Here is a 16812-nt window from a genome sequence, read left to right on the forward strand (position 1 = left end):
GATGATAACAAAAAATTGGGGATGGCACAAAGAATGCACGCAGGCATGTGATTGGGCAAGGTACATGCCCATGTGCTCCATTCAGACAGAACAATTCTTCAGCTATGTGTTAAAGGGAACCTAAACTGAGAGGGATATGGATGTGTCCTTTTAAACAATACCAGTTGCCTGACTCTCCTGCTGACCAATTTGCTGCAGTAGTATCTGGATCTCACACCTGAAGCAGGCATGCAGCTAATCCAGTCTGACTTCAGTCAGAGCATCTGATCTGCATGCTTGTTCAGGGGCTGTGGCTAAACTTATTAGAGACACAGGATCAGTAGGAGTCAGGCAACTGGTATTATTTTAATAGAAAAAAATCCATATCCTTCTCAGTTTAGGTTCCCTTTAAAGGGCACCCTGCAACATCACAATGACCATATACATACATTTCAGCTTATGACCGAGAACGAAAAAACCTCTCTGAAATGGGCTAGTCAATGCCTGTATCTAAATCCAAACAAGATGCTGCGGGGCAATTTTAAACGGGTATGCATGTATGAAATCTGTATGGAGGAGTGAAAAAGAACGGTTTCCCAGTCAGTGTCTGATATTAGTATGCAACTAACTACTACTTGCTTTCTGCTACAGGAGGCTATTACAGATATCACAGGCAATTTTTCACATAAGGAAAATTCCATGGATGTTAGATTTTTTGTTGCTGTTGTTTAAATGACTGTAAAGTCCATTTTTAATAGCAATTTTCCACATACCGTAACCTGTATCTTTAAGTATTGTCGGAATTAAGATAAAATGAAACATTCACATGTTAAAACAGGGAACTCATTACATGAGGTACACTTATTGACGTGACTAACAATAGTGTTGATATGATTGTTTGTAGGAAAAAAGACTGAATCCTTATAAACCCTCCAGTTTTCCAGATACATTACTTCTAAATCTTGTTTTAGCTTCAATGTAAGAATAATAAAGAAAATTATGTCCAAAAGTAAAGGTTATCAGAAGTTTCTATCGATCAAACTCTGTTCTTTAAAGAGACTCTGTAACAACATTTTCAGCCTTATTTCTCTATCCTATACGTTCCTATACCTGTTCTAATGTGGTCTGGATTACTGCAGCTTTTTCTAGTTGCACTGTCTCTATAATATATCTAATCTTTTCTTTGTCAACCCAGGGAGGAATGGGCTGTCTCTGTTGTAATGAATACAAGTTATGCACGCCCCCTGCAGGCTCTGTGTGCTTTGTTTACTCCTCACTCTCTGCTCTCAGATTCAGCTTGTCTGTGTGATGCAGTTTGTGAGGCTGAGGGGGGAGAGAGCTGCCTGTCACATGCTGAGAAACTGTGAGAATCCCAGACTGGAGTGCAGATAATTCACCATGTAATAAAAACTTGTAGTATACTGTAACATGATATATACATATATTATACATACACACATATGTGTGTATATGTGTACACACACACACACACACACACACACACACACACACACACACACACACACACCACTTCCTGGTTAGCGCCCATGTTTTTTGTTTGTAAATACTTCCTAAAACTGGCAATTAAAAGCCAGGATCGCTGTGGGAACCGGCAAAGAGGGATCCAGGAGATCACAGTGACTCGATTGGTATGTTTTTTTATTGTACAAATTGGACAGCACAGATTCTCTTTAAGTTAAAAACTACAGACCTTTGCTCTTTATGTCAAAAACTAAAGTACTGCCTGAACAATGTGCTGTACACATGGGTAATATTAGTAAAAGTATGAATGCAAAAATGCTTAAAAATTCAAGAATAAGATTCTGATGAAAATCATATCAGTTTCAAAGCTACATGCAGACATTCAAAACGGTTCCTCTCAAAATCCTGCTCTGAACCCTTTTGTACTAGTGCTGTGAATAGTTCTGAAGGCACGGCTATACACAAGGGGTGATGAGGATTGGTTTTCAGGCCTCGGTTCACAACTAAATGTGAGACATAAATCTGTTCTGTACATCTTCATGAAAACTGCCATGCTAAATCCTGCTTCTAAGTTTGTAAAGAAGTAAAGATGCAAAGAATGTCTTTATAGGACAGGACTGTAACTCATGTTGCAAATGATCTTTATTTCCTCTAGGCCATATCACTGCAAATATAACTGTCACCTAACCTTATAAACCACATTGCATTTCACCTTTGCAGAGCACAATGGCTATTTTTAAAATCCCTGAGCTATTTTTAATAAAAAGGCGTGCGTACTGCTATGTTCGTTATATAATGCTTACTTGGCTTTATCCAAAGTGACTTCTCCCTCGGAAATACAGTCTGAATATTGCAACGGTAAAAAATACTAGCCTTCTTGTCAATTTAGTGAAAAAGGGACTGCAATTAAAAAAAGTTTCAATATTTCTGTCAGAAACATTTTTCAAACACAAGCCAAGGCAATTATAAAATTCATAGCCGCATTTAGAAATAAGAGCTCATCTTTACAGTCTGCATGCAACTTCAGCTTGCTTGTGCGCAAACATATGTGATAGCCATGCTAAGCCAATTGCCTTAGAAACTGCACAGGTTCAAAGTACATAATTAATATGTGATCATGAACTTGAACCCCTGGCACTTATAAGATAAGACATTGCAAGGGAGTTATTGAACATACTATAGAGGAACAGGTTATTAAAACACAGAGAGGAGAGATTTTCCATAATCAGCTCTCTGGCTAACTGCTCCTTCAATAGGTCTGGCCTACCCTCAGTGGCAGCATCTGGAGAAACTGTCTCTGGTGTCAGGTACACAAGAACATCCCCCTCGTGAGTATCACCTAGGCTTGGAGCGATGCGCAAGATCGGGGAACTTGGACTCGAGTCGACTGTGAGGTCAAAACCATCTGAGATGCAACACAGGAACATTTTAGTTTATGAAGAGTTGCTCCCTGGCCATCGGTGCTGCTAATGTCTTCTAAAAATATCAGAATATGTCACAAACTCAAGGTGGAGAAAAATAAATTAGAAAATATGACATTTCTTGAACCATGAAAATGAGTGAAATGATACAAGCCAGGAAAACATGACATGTTGCTGAGTGATTCTTTAGAGTTTGAAAAGAAAGTTGACCTTCCAAACACATAAGTCAACGTAACTTACAAAGAAGCAAAACTATGGAAAAAAAAAAGAAGTTGGAAAAAATAGCTAGATAAATAATAATGCAAAACCTTCAAAAAAGCAAGGCACTGATTAGCAATGGTCTGCAAAATAAGTTACAAAGAAGTTACCGAAGTGTGAAATGCAAACAATCTGTGGAACAAAACTGGAAGGCTTGTTAATATACAGCTTATAGAATAAAAGAAAACAGAAGTCTGTTCAAAACTTCTCCATGTAAATGAACCCAAAGATGATCATGCAACACATAAAATGAAGACAAGTTACAGAATTCAGAGACAAAAACAACTGATAGTCTGGAGTGAAAAAATAACCTTTGAATAAACGTAAAGGTGACGATAAAATATGCGATTAGTGGTAGGTCAGGTATACGATTAATATCTTCCAGATATCAATTGCTTAATTGTGCCACCAATTTTTGACTGTTTGATAGTAGATTTTAACAGAAGCCTTGTTTGATTTCAATCTGACCATAAAAGCCCCTAAGCTACGTGCTGCCTGGTGCAGTCCAATCATTCATTGCTGATGCCCATGGTTTCCAGGCTTTCCCCTAAGGACTCGCCGGATTGATTGCACAAAAAGAACACGTCTTTACTGTGTTGAATTGGTATACTGATCGAAATATGGATTGAAAATGTCATAGGGTTAATACATTTTCATTAGATATCAGTGACATAACTTCAATTCATGAGGCCCCCCCCCTCAGTGAAACTTTGACAGGGCCCCCAATGTTTACACCCCTCCCCTTGGTGCCCTGGCACTGGGGCCCATCTTACAAGGGTTATAAAACAAATGTGGCCATCAGGATCTTCACACCCATAACAAGTGCAGCCGCAAAAACACCTAATTCTAAAGTACAGTTCCCTGTATCAGAGGAAGGGAAAGTTAATAGGTGGGGCCCCAAATCAGCTCTGGGCCCCCCTGTAATCGCAGAGGCTGCTCCCCTCTAGTAACGCCCGTTAGATATGATGCTTATATCAAAATCTAATGTTAAACGATAATAGTTGAAAAAAATCAACCAGTGTATGGGCACCCCCCTAACTTTTTAAGTAAGGGAGCAGATGAAATAAGTGTGACACAGGTGGTTAGCAAGAGGAGGGTTGCTTTTTTTTATTACGGTAACTTCTGCAGAACCAATTACATGAATGGTCTCATTACTGAGAATATTTTGTAGGAAATTATTTTAAAAAAAGCGCTTATAATTTTTTTTCAAGCAGTCGCAACCTGCGTAAGACCGGATGTTAGACATATCTGTATTTCAGTTCATGTGGGTCCTTTTGTTCCCAGTCACACTGGGATTCTGTATTATGGCTCATTTCAAGGTAGCAATAGCAAGTGCAAGATGAAACAAAACACCCTTACTGCCAGCTTCTTTTGGAGATGCACTGCATGGTACATGGCTTTTGGAGACTCGCTGTATTTGTGTAGCACTGCAAGCTATGCATATACTTGTGGAATATGAATTTAAGCTGGTCCGCACGCCCGGTTTAATTTAAAACCCTTTTATTACTGCTGATGCCATGGTGCATAGATGCGCATTGGCTTCTCTATCGGCTAAATTAATTTGCATTGCTTTCTTTGAAAAAGAGGCACCAAGTTGCCTCAAAAAGTTGGAAAGATCCTCTCAAGCATTCATTCAAAGTGTTTTGCATTTAACTCCTACAGTGACCTATTTATCTTTTGACACATTGGATTAACACAAGATCCACGTTTTGAGCACCACAATATAGGGCCATACCATAAGGAGTGCAGTGTCATCACCCTACTTCTTTTGTAAAATATTGGTGTAGATAATGAACAGACATAAAAGTGACAGCGCTCAAGGATGCACATGAATTGCAAGCCTACAGAGGCAATGCAGAGCCCCTCTGGAACTAAATACATGCCGTGAATACAAAACAGATTTTTTGAAAGCGCTGCCATGTCTCCCACTGTGCAAATTGAATGTAAGTATACCGTATATACTTGCAAGCAAGCCGAATTTTTGACCCCCAAAAACTGCCGAAAAGTTGGGGAGTTGGCTTGCTTGCGAGTCATGTGGTCCGCGACCCCTCCCCCCCGCTGCTCCCCCCGCGGCCGCCGCTGCCATTACCTTACCGCTTCCTGTATTCCCCTCTCCTGCTCGCGTCGTAACTAATTCACAGCAGCGCTCTCCACGGCTGCTGTGATGAGGCAGAAGCAAAGAAAGAGAGCGGTTCCCATAGTAACCGGCAATACACATCGCCGCTACAGGAAGCCGCTCTCTTTCCTGCTTCTGCCTCATCATCACAGCAGCCGTGGAGAGCGCTGCTGTGAATTAGTTACGAGCGAATAGCGAGCAGAGAGAGGGGAATACAGGAAGCGGCGCCGGCTAAGGTAATAGCAGCGGCAGCCGCGGGGGGAGCGCGGGTGCACTACCTACCTATTCTGGGCACTATACTAGCTATACTGGGTACTATACTAGCTATACTGGGTGTGGCGAACATTACGCAAGTCGTGCGCAATCGCCAACGACTTGCGTAATGGTCCAGCCCATTACTGTCAGTCCTGTGTAGAATAACACAAATACCTTCCCTTTTTCTCTTCTCACTGAAAGCAAAATCCCCCTCACCCACATCCTGTGTCAGGTCAGCAAAGAATTTCACACGTGGCTGACCCCCTAGGCAGAGCCATCTGCTTACAGCTCTCTCTCCCAAAACAAAGCCAGCTCGAACCAGTAAGATAAGAGATTCCCTCCAAACTCAGACTCAAACAAAGGAAACTTTAATTTATTAATAATTCAAAAATGGGTTTGGCACAGAAAGACAAAAATTACATTTTCGGATACTCATAACGCAGTTATATCATTCACCTGAATTACAATTTTTTAACTGTCAGGAAACTGTAGAGAAACGGCTTTATCCGGCCTGCGTAGAGCGAATGTGATAGAATAGGCATGTGTAGCCTCATTTGATACCGGGTCGCAGGCCGCTTATGAATATAGCCTCGGATTTGCGATGCACCAATCTGGGGTGGAGTCACACAGATTATTAATAATTGGTACATTTCTTGCTCTGGGGGGTGGCAACCTTGCTGCCAGGAGATAACCCTGCCTTAAACACACCTACTTTCCAGGTAGTGACAGCCCCAAAACTCAAGTCCTATAAAAGTGGGGCGGGACCAAACCCGCCCAGTTCTCCAAATTCCATCGACCAGGAAAGTCCAGGCATGCGTTCAAGGAGAACCGACGCATGCTGTGTTTTACTAGCTATACTGGGTACTTTACTAGCTATACTGGGCGCTATACTGGGGCACTATACTAGCTATACTGGGCACTATACTAGCTCTACTGGGGCACTACCTACCCATACTGGCCACTATACTAGCTATACTGGGACACTATGCTAGCTATACTGGGGCACTAGACTAGCTATACTGGGCACTAGACTAGCTATACTGGGCACTATACTAGCTATACTGGGACACACTGGAGGGAACACGCGGCCAGCATTTCCTACCCCCGGCTTATATGGGGGTCACTCATTTTTTTCCCAGTTTTTTCTGGTAAAAGCGTGGGGGGGGGGGGGGGGGGGAGGGGAGGCTTATATGCGGGTTGGCTTGCTTGCGAGTATATACAGTACTTGTGGCTAGCTGCATTCACTGCTTCACAGCCACTTAAAAAAATGTTTAGATTAGAATTAGCACATAATTTGCATCTGTTTTGTATTCAAGGCAAGGCGTTTGTTTTAAGAAATGTGTATACCATTTATTTGATAAGCAGCACAAGGATTATTATGTTTTTATCGTTAGATTAGTGTTAGGTCTTCCCCAAGGGGGTACGTCACCGCCGTGGGGAAGTCTATTAGGTCATAATTTGTGCACACATTATCACTGAAGCGAACACCCCCCTTTGCCTGTAGTGAGTGCTAGTTGTGTAATATAGTCCAGTTATTGGAGCTCTGCACATCAATGCAGATAAATCATTCAGGTATAAGTTTTGTTTGAAAGCGCTGCCATGTCTACCACTGTGCAAAGTGTAGATAATGAACCTAAAAAGCAATGTTTGACATAATCCTTATGACTAAAATGAAATATCCCTGCATCACTATATCTTAAGCTTTATTATTTATCACATTAACAGCTAAATTTATGTTTTCAATTCTTGATTTAAGGGAATAAAAACAGTTTGTTCCAGAAATATTATGCCATGAGGAATACAAATAGTAGGCTAAATAACATTTTTGTGGTGACTTTAACAAGTAGATTTAAAATGGAGTTGAATTTTTTTATATTTTGGCTTGGTTCACAATACCTTGGGCATTATTGTGATAATGGTTTGAGCTTATTAGTACTTTAATTAAATCATACAACATTCTGGTTCAAACACCTTTTAAAGAGAACCCGAGGTGGGTTTGAAGAATATTATCTGCATACAGAGGCTGGATCTGCCTATACAGCCCAGCCTCTGTTGCTATCCCAAACCCCCCTAAGGTCCCCCTGCACTCTGCAATCCCTCATAAATCACAGCCACGCTGCTGACAAACAGCTTGTCAGAGCTGGCTGTGTTTATCTCTATAGTGTCAGTCTGCTGCTCTCCCCGCCTCCTGCAGAACTCCGGTCCCCGCCTGCTTCCCTTCCCTCCCTGCTGATTGGAGGGAAGGGACGGGGGCAGGGATCGGAGCTATGCAGGAGGCGGGGGAGCAGCTGAGACCGACACTACAGATGTAAACACAGCCTCACAGCACGGCTGTGATTTATGAGGGATTGCAGAGTGCAGGGGGACCTTAGTGGGGTTTGGGATAGCAACAGAGGCTGGGCTGTATAGGCAGTTCCAGCCTCTGTATTCAGATAACAATTCTTTAAACACACCTCGGGTTCTCTTTAAGGATACTACAGCATTACTTGTACAGTATGTGCTCAATATGACCATTTCTCTGAAGACCAAATATTATATAGAGTAAAATCAGGATCTCTGGTGATAGGGATTCTGTGGATAGTAGCGGAGGCCAAGAGGACTATGCTTATGCTCAAAAATAGCCTTTAGTACTATAATGGACTATTTATATTTCTGATTCTTACAAGCTTTTTACAGGTATAATTTTCATTAACCTAATTTAACCAATTGTTTTCCAACGTTAATTACATCAAATCTTATCAAAAATACATGTGAAATTGTACTTTAAACACATGCCTTTTTAAAGTGACCTATGTTGCATTGTTCAATGTATTCTCAAAAAAGCATAAAATAACATCTAGGCGCTAAATAAATACCCATAGGAGCCTGTCTCCTCTAGGGTGAATTTGTGTGCATTACCCACACGAGAATGCGCACAGCAATGTATTTTAATGTGGCTGTTTCCATTGGATGTGAAAATCGCACAACGTGAACATGTCACAATTTTCCGCATGGTGCATTCAGGAAGCGCAAATCGCACGCAATGTATTTAATAGGAAATTTGCTTGCGGCTTGATTGAGCATTTTTTTTTTTTTTCTTTTTTACACGATTTCGCATTTTCGTTGACAAGAACTTTTTTTTTTCTTTAAAGAGATACAGGAAGGAAGTCACAGTATGTTAATTTCTGTTTACCCCCCCCCCCCCCAAAAAAAAAAACAAAAACAAACAAACCCTCAAGTAACATATTACAGCTTCCTCCTTGATACAGGAAAACGAAGGGTTAAAATCACATGGAAAAAAATGTGAATTCACATGAAATTGCATATATAAGTACACGTGAATTTGCATATGTTTTTTTTCAATGCAAATTCGCCAGGTATAGTGAAAACTGGCCCTAAAGTGAAGAGTTGTAAATGAGCCCCAGTTAGTACTGCTGTGTCTAATTCAAGGTCCCCCCCCCCCCCCCCCCCAAATAGTCCTGTACAGAGCAGGCATTAGGCTTGACGTAAAAAGGAAGGCTAAACATTTAGATCGCCCCAAAAAGTCCAAGTAGGCTGTGGGCCAAGACTTTTTCCTTTCTACTCTCCACCCAATAGATAACTCCTGTGACAACAAGCCATAAGTTACATATTCAAAAAAAGAAACCATAGTTGCCTTTGCTTTAAAAATCGCACAAACCCAAACTGCCAGAAAGAAATGAAGAGTCATCAAAAGCAATGCAAGGAAAATTGGAGCAAGTATGGAGTAGACTCCCAGAACAAGAATTCTAATAGTTTGTTCTGGACAACTACCCACTTTTCACATGAGAGAGCGCAAAGAACCAGAGAGGAAGGAAGAGAACATAAACTGGAGGAAGTAGATAATTGGCAGAGAATGAGACTGCAAAGTGGCAAAAGAAAAAGGAAGAGCAAGTAAAGTGGGAGAGGGAGTGGGAGAGGGAGAGAGGGAGTGGGAGAGGGAGGGAGGGAGGGAGGGGGAGAGAGAGAGAGAGAGAGGGCACAACGTGGCAGAGAAACAAAAAGAAAGAGAAAATGAAAGATACCAAGAGGCAGGATAGTGTTGGAGGACACTGGCAGAAGGGCTGAGTGGCAGAGAGAAAGACAAAGAAAACTGGCAGAAAGAAAAAGAAAGACCTGATTGGTGTAGAGAAAAATCAAAGTAGTGTAGAGAAAGAAAACAGAAAAAGAAAGAGACCAACCAGAGAAGAGTGAACAAAATGGTGGGGAGAGAACAAATAGGCAAAGAAAGAGAACAATTTGGTGGAGAACAAGAAAAAGTGTAATGTAGTTCAGGTTGGGGAAGAGAGAGAGAGAGACAGAGCTGGTACGCGCAAGCGAGCGAGAAATAGAGAGAACATGCAAGCTATAAGACAGCAGCGGAGAGAGAAAAAAGTGGCAAAGACAGAGCAAGCAAAGGGGAGTAAAGAGGGCAGAGGGGCACAGACCAGTGAGAGCAAGCATTTAGTTATCTGCATATCTATGTGCATTCCTTCCCATGGTTCCACCTATTTTAATACTGCTAGTCATTGTGCACAATTAAATGTTATTACAATACAATTCTTAATCTTATACAAATTAAGTCAAGTTACCAGGAAGCTCAAATGCCGGTGCAGTAAATAGTGCTTCATGCTTTGACAAATAGTTGTCTTGAAATGTTGGACTTGTAGCAGCTTCAATAAAGTTTAAAGATTAAAGTGAACAAGAGGTGAGGGTTATATGTAGGCTGCCATATGTATTTCCTTTTAAGCAATACCAGTTGCCTGGCTGTCCTGCTGATCCTCTGCCTCTAATACTTTAAGCCATAGACACTGAACAGGCATATGCAGATCAGGTGTTTCTGACAATATTGTCAAAACTGACAAGATTGACTGCATGCTAGTTTCTGGTTTTCTTAAGACACTACTGCAGCCAAATAGATCAACAGGACAGCCAGGCAACTGGCATTGTTTAAAAGGGAACAGATATGGCAGCCTCCATATCACTGTCACCTTGGGTTCACTTGGAGTGCTGACATTGCTTCTCATCTTCATTCATATGGGAACATCATAATCCTGAATGTCTGGGCACTTGGGACTACTATTGGGCTTACCATAAGGTGTGTGAGGCCAAGTCTGTACTATTCATTACTATACACAGTACACAGAGTCTTTCAAGACAGTTTTGTGTGACCTCATTGTTGTGCAGGTGTGGTATAAGTGACAGGTTGTGGCACCAAAAATAATTTGCAATGCAGAGACACAAAATAGTAAAAGTTTGGGCGTGCTTTTTGACATACAGACGACTGCCAACAACTGCCATCCCAAAAACTCAGATTTGTTAGTTCCTCCCCCCTAAGCAGTGGATATCCTGAAGAGATAACAGGTTTCTGTGCAAATAGAAAGGTTATTGTCAAGATAATTACTTCCCATGAATCTTCATCCACTCTCCATCACTAGTCCGACACCCCCCCCCCCCCCAAAAAAAAAAAACGAATGCCACTAATTCAGCAAATAAAAAGGAAACAAAATCTTACATCACTTCTGATCACAAAACATACATTACATTAACCAAGATTGTGAAGAAAGAATTATTACTCCATTTTGTGCATATTTTTCCATAAGAATGTCTATCAATTTAATATGATTGAAAGTAAAGCATATGGTACTTTGAGCTCATCTGTTACCATTTATTATATATTTGTGCCCTAAAGGGCACATCCGAGGACATTAAAAAAATAAATAAAAAAAATCTACTTCCCCGGGACTTCATCCGGCCCCTGGCAGCCAATATGTCCCTCGGTGCAGCTCCGTTGTCCCGGGATCCCTTCCGTTGGAGATGCCGACCTCGACCTCACGATCACGTGGCCTGGAGCGTTCTGTGCAGCAGTTCTGGACCTGAGCAGAAAGCTCCAGGCCACGTGAGCATTTTCGCAACCGGCATGCTCGTGCATGTCCAGAGAATGCCGACCTGGCGAGGTCGGCATCTCCAACAGAGGGGATCCCAGGACACCGGAGCTGCTTTCCTCAAGCGGTAGCCATACTTAATGCTGAACCACGTTAGAGCTGCTAGGACTTGATAGTAATCAGCACAGAACTGTAAATCAGCGTTTTTCAACCGCTGTGCCGCGGCACACTAGTGTGCCGCGGCATGTTGCCAGGTGTGTCGTCCAGGTCTGGCGCTCAGTACGCAGGAGGGGGGAAGCAGCGCTAGAAGGAGGGGCAGTGGAGGCAGCGGTGGGGAGAGGGGAAATATCCCCCCCCCCTCCCTCACCTGGGACCCCTCCTTCTGCCTCTCTCCCCCTCCATTTCGCGGTGGCAAGTGCGGGCTCGGCGGCGGGGAGACATGCGCAGACTTGCCACTTCTGCGTTCCAGGCGCCGGCAGCGTCATGTCGTCAGATCTCCGCCTTCAATGCCGCCCACTGTGCTTCCTGATTAGCGGAAGAACATGGAGGGGGAGAGAGGCAGAAGGGGGGGGGGTCCCAGGTGAGGGAGGGGGGGGGGGGTATTTCCCCCCTCCCCACCGCTGCCTCCACTGCCCCTCCTTCTAGCGCTGCGTCCCTCCTCCTGGGCATCTATACTGGGGGGAACTGTACTAGCTATACTGGGGGCAACTAAACTAGCTATACTGGGGGCAACTAAACTAGCTATACTGGGGGCAACTAAACTAGCTACACTGGGGGAAACTATACTAGCTATACTGGGCACTATACTGGGGCACTACCTACCTATGCTAGCTATGCTGGGCACTATGCTAGGTATGCTGGGCACTATACTAGCTATACTGGGCACTTTACTGGCTATACTGGGGCACTACCTACCTATACTGGGGCACTACCTATCCATACTGGGACTATACTAGCTATACTGGGGCACTATACTAGCTATACTGGGGCACTATACTGGGGTAACTACACTAACCATACTGGGGCAACTAAACTCCCTATACTGGGGCAACTATGCTAGCTATGCAGCCGCACCCCAGCCCCCCCCCCATAGCCTGCTACACACGGCACTGTCCACTAGGTCGCGCAAACACCCGCGCGCCCCCCGCCGTTCCCCGGAGAAAAATATGGTCAGAAAGTGTTCCCTGGGCCGGAAAAGGTTGGGAACCACTGCTGTAAATGAACAATTCTCACATTGCTTACTGCCACTACACTTGTAATGTCCTTGACTCGTAATATACACACTGTCTGCCCTTGTATTGTTTTTGTTTGTGTTTGTTAAGCAACTGCCAAGACAAATTCCTTGTAGGTGCAAACTTACTTGGCGAAATAAAATTGATTCTGATCAGCATCCAGGGGCTGGATGAAGCCCCAGGGAAGTAGATTTTTTTTTTCTTATTTCCTCGGACCTGTCATGACATGGACATGAATTACTATAGAACATTTTAAATAACGCAGTTTGGTTACCTTCCCTCCTCCAGCGATGTCTGCGTATAGATGCAGTGGTGATGGCCGTTCGAGAGATACGAGGTACTGTAGGAGTCACTTCAACTTTCAATACCTTTTGTCCACGTTGTGAGGAGTCGGGAGCATCGAATGGGAGTGAATTTTTCATAGCATTTGCAACCTGAATGAAGAGAAAGAAAGGAGCTTTGTGTTGTAAATACAATAGCTTTCTTGAAACACGCAGTTTTACATTGGGGTGTATGCTCAGCCTGGAGAAGACAGGATACTAGGAGAGCGGACACTTTCCTATGGACTATATGTAAGGCAATGGTGGAGTCAGCTGGAAGCACTCAGACATATGAATATACGCTTAGGTATAACAAATGCTTAAATTACCCTAATCTTTAAATACAGTATTCTTTTGTTTAATATATACAATACAATAATTGTTTATCACGGTGTGAATTTAAAGGACTTTTAGGAGGTTTTTTTTGTGTGTGATAAACAGCAAAGCTCAGATACGATTTTGTGTTTACATGTAACTCTATTGCTTTTGCAGCTGTAATAACTATCCAACATCTTACACAGTGCTGTACAATAAATAAGGGAGACAATACAACATTAAGCAATGATACAAAAACAGTTTACATATTATAAGACAGGGGGGGGGGGGGCAATATACAGGTAAGAGTCAGTGTCCTTTTAATGGTGGGGTGGTAAAATATGGGTGAGGTGGGCCCTGCCAAACATGCTTACAATCTAAGGGGGGGGTAGCATGGTGGAAGGCATGGCATATATATTCAGAGGAGTGTAGGCAAGGGTCTTTAGTGCCTGTTTAAACGAGGTATGGGTGTGGGCGAGTCTGGTGGTGGGTGGAAGAGAGTTCCAGAGAAAGGGGCTACTCTGGAGAAGTCCTAAAACCTCGCATGTGAGCAGTGGACATCCCTAAAGTGTTTGGAGAAGCAGAGGGATGGAGTCAGAGAATGTTTTTTCCTAAGAGGTGAGATGTACCAGGGTGAGGTATGGTGGATGGATTCATAGGCCAAGCAGAGTAGCTTAGATTTGATTCAGAGGAGGACCGGGAGCCAGTGAAGGGACCTGCAGATAATGAGCATTGGGAGCAGTGGATGAGGCTAGCAGCCGCATTCATGACAGACTGCAGTGGTCGGAGTCTGACCACTGGCAGTCCAAAGAGGAGGGCATTGCAGTAATTCAGTCCTGATGAAAAGAGCATAGACGTTTCGTGGGGTCAGATACGGGAGAATTTTGTAAAATGGTAATATTCCTTGAGTTTTTCAAATAGGCAAGTTAGCCAAAAAGTATTTTAAATGCCCACAGCTGTTAACATGAGTAGGACAAAAGTATTTAAGATGTATAAATCACAAATGAATGCTCACACAAATGACTGCACTGTAGTATGAAATTGAGAAAGAGAACTTCCGAAGGAACAAAATGCAAGTATTGCTAAAAGTCTTAGAAGGAAACATTTCCGAGTCAGTATGTACTGGGAGTAAAAAATTAGCTGAAATAAAAATGGCAAATTATCAGTTGTCCCCAAATGAACTTGGTGAAAAGGGGATTTTACGGAGTGTAGAAGAAAGAAAAAAACAAAAACAAAAAAACCCTATCCTCTCCAATAGTTCTTGCTGGGGTGAGCAATGACTATGACCAGTGCTGTTAGGGCAGAAAATTTAGATTATACCCAACAATAATGATATTTCTAGGAGTGAGAGATGACTGTTTCCCCCCCTCTATGTAAACAGAGACAACAAAGATCAACAGCCCCTCCCAAGTCCTTGGCCCTTAGTAATGAATATTGTTAGTGTTTGAATCCGGGTTTTCTAATTGAGAAACCTGGCTTACACAGTGAGCTCCTCAGCTACTGGAGATGGTCTTGGCTTCAGAAAACTCCAATGAAGCATCAGAGTCATGTGAAGCACAGCGTGCACCACAAACCCGTGACCCCATTCATTAGCTAAGGTACTGAAAGGACCGCCATCTCAAAAATCATAACATTTTAAATACATGCAAACACATACAAATACGAAGTACATTTCTTTCAGAGTAAAATAAGCCATAAATTACGTTTTCCTATGTCGTTGTCCGTTACAGTAGGTAATCGAAATCTGACAAAACAGACAGGTTTTAGACTAGCTCCTCATGGGGGATTCTCAGGGCTTTTTACCATTTTCAAAAGCACTCAAAGTGAATGGCAGTCGCTCAGTCCAACTGCCAAAAAGTGTGCAGCGAGCAGGGAGGCTGGTCAGTATCTTTGTACAAAGCCTTTTCAGTGACTGTCTTTATAAGGAATACATGCCACACTGAGAATCACCCATGAAGAGATGGACTAGCCCAAAACCTTTCGGTAATGACAGATTTCTACTACCTACTGTAAGTAAAGCAACATAGGAGAAAAGTCACTTATGGCCTACTCTGGAAGAAACGTTTCTTATTTGTATGTGTTTACATATATTTTACATTTTACATTTGGTCCTTGAAGTGTGGTGTGAGGTATAAATTGGGTTTCCAAAATTAGAAACCCAGTTTGGAACATCAACAATAGTAACGAAGAGTAGAGAAAATTATTACACCAAATGAAAAGCAAAACATAAAACACAGCTAAATAAAAGACCCCCGAAGGAAGTTAAAGGGTGGGAAATAGAAAGCTGCTTAGAAATACTGCTACCAATACATCTAACCTGAGTTTTCTCCAAGTCATCTTTCAGGTTTAAAGATGCACTTTTACAGCAATTCTCCCGGTTTCAGAATCAGAAACGCTTCCTATATCTATATACCGTATTTTTCGGAATATAAGACGCACTTTTTATTCCCCAAAGCTGGGGGGAAAAAGTGGGTGCGCCTTATATTCCGAATATACTGTAAAAAGGGCCGGCCAAAGCAGAGTCTGGGCACAGTGACGTGAAAGCATGTTCGGCCTTGCTTTGCCTGCCTTCCTCCTGGCTCAAAAGTACCTCCCCCATCCATGAGCAGCCGTTCCTCCATGTGGCCGAATCCTCTGCCACCTAAGCCCGGAGCCCGCAATACAAGAGTGCGCAAACCAGAAGATAGCCGGTACAACAATCACTCACCGGGAAAGCAGAGCAGCTTCACTCCGAAGTCCCACACAGGCCACCTGATGCCGGCGTGGATTTGTGTATAAGGGGAGGCCAGGAGGTCCCATCCTCGTGCGCAGTGTTACTTCCGAGTCCCGTCCACTGCTCGCTTGCTAATACGCAATCCAGGAAGTCAGCATCTCATTGGAGCAGAACACGGCTTCCCGCTGTTGCCTAGCAACAATAACGCCACAACTAGACGGCGCCTGTCATCTCTTTGATGATAGCGCGGATCACGCGGCTCGCGCTATCATCAAAGAGATGACAGGCGCCGTCTAGTTGTGGCGTTATTGTTGCTAGGCAACAGCGGGAAGCCGTGTTCTGCTCCAATGAGATGCTGACTTCCTGGATTGCGTATTAGCAAGCGAGCAGTGGACGGGACTCGGAAGTAACACTGCGCACGAGGATGGGACCTCCTGGCCTCCCCTTATACACAAATCCACGCCGGCATCAGGTGGCCTGTGTGGGACTTCGGAGTGAAGCTGCTCTGCTTTCCCGGTGAGTGATTCTTGTACCGGCTATCTTCTGGTTTGTGCACTCCAGCTGCTCTGCTTACCTGGTGACCCTCCCTTATAACAGCAATGTATAGCATAGTACAGCATAGTACAGTCGTCCATGGTCTCTTTTTCATGCTACTGCTGATTTGTGTTTATGCTTTCCTGGTCTGCACTGCACCTTTTTTTTTTTTTCTTTTTTTTTTTTTTTTACTGCCTGTCATTATTGGGTATTTTTGCCATATAGTGTTTATATACAGTGCACTTTCTTTCTTGCTGCACACTTTTCATTTTTGCTAGATATTATTCATGAGCACTGTCACTTTACTTAGCTGGTGGGGGGGCGAT

General features: G+C 43.1%; 1 protein-coding gene across 4 annotated transcripts in view; it reads right to left on the reverse strand.

Moving 5' to 3' along the window:
* HYCC2 (hyccin PI4KA lipid kinase complex subunit 2) overlaps positions 1-16812 on the reverse strand; it is a 131462-nt gene that overhangs the window by 19451 nt on the left and 95199 nt on the right. For 3 of the 4 annotated variants that reach the window (XM_068245143.1, XM_068245144.1, XM_068245145.1), the window contains exons 11-12: positions 12879-13038; positions 2729-2866 (exon numbers count right to left, since the gene is read on the reverse strand). In XM_068245143.1, coding sequence (XP_068101244.1) covers positions 2729-2866; positions 12879-13038 — 298 coding nt within the window. The remainder of the gene's footprint in view (positions 1-2728; positions 2867-12878; positions 13039-16812) is intronic. The other variant, XM_068245146.1, reaches the window with a different exon arrangement.

This window comes from Hyperolius riggenbachi, chromosome 7, assembly GCF_040937935.1.
Source record: "Hyperolius riggenbachi isolate aHypRig1 chromosome 7, aHypRig1.pri, whole genome shotgun sequence".
Classification (NCBI taxonomy): Eukaryota; Metazoa; Chordata; class Amphibia; order Anura; family Hyperoliidae; genus Hyperolius; species Hyperolius riggenbachi.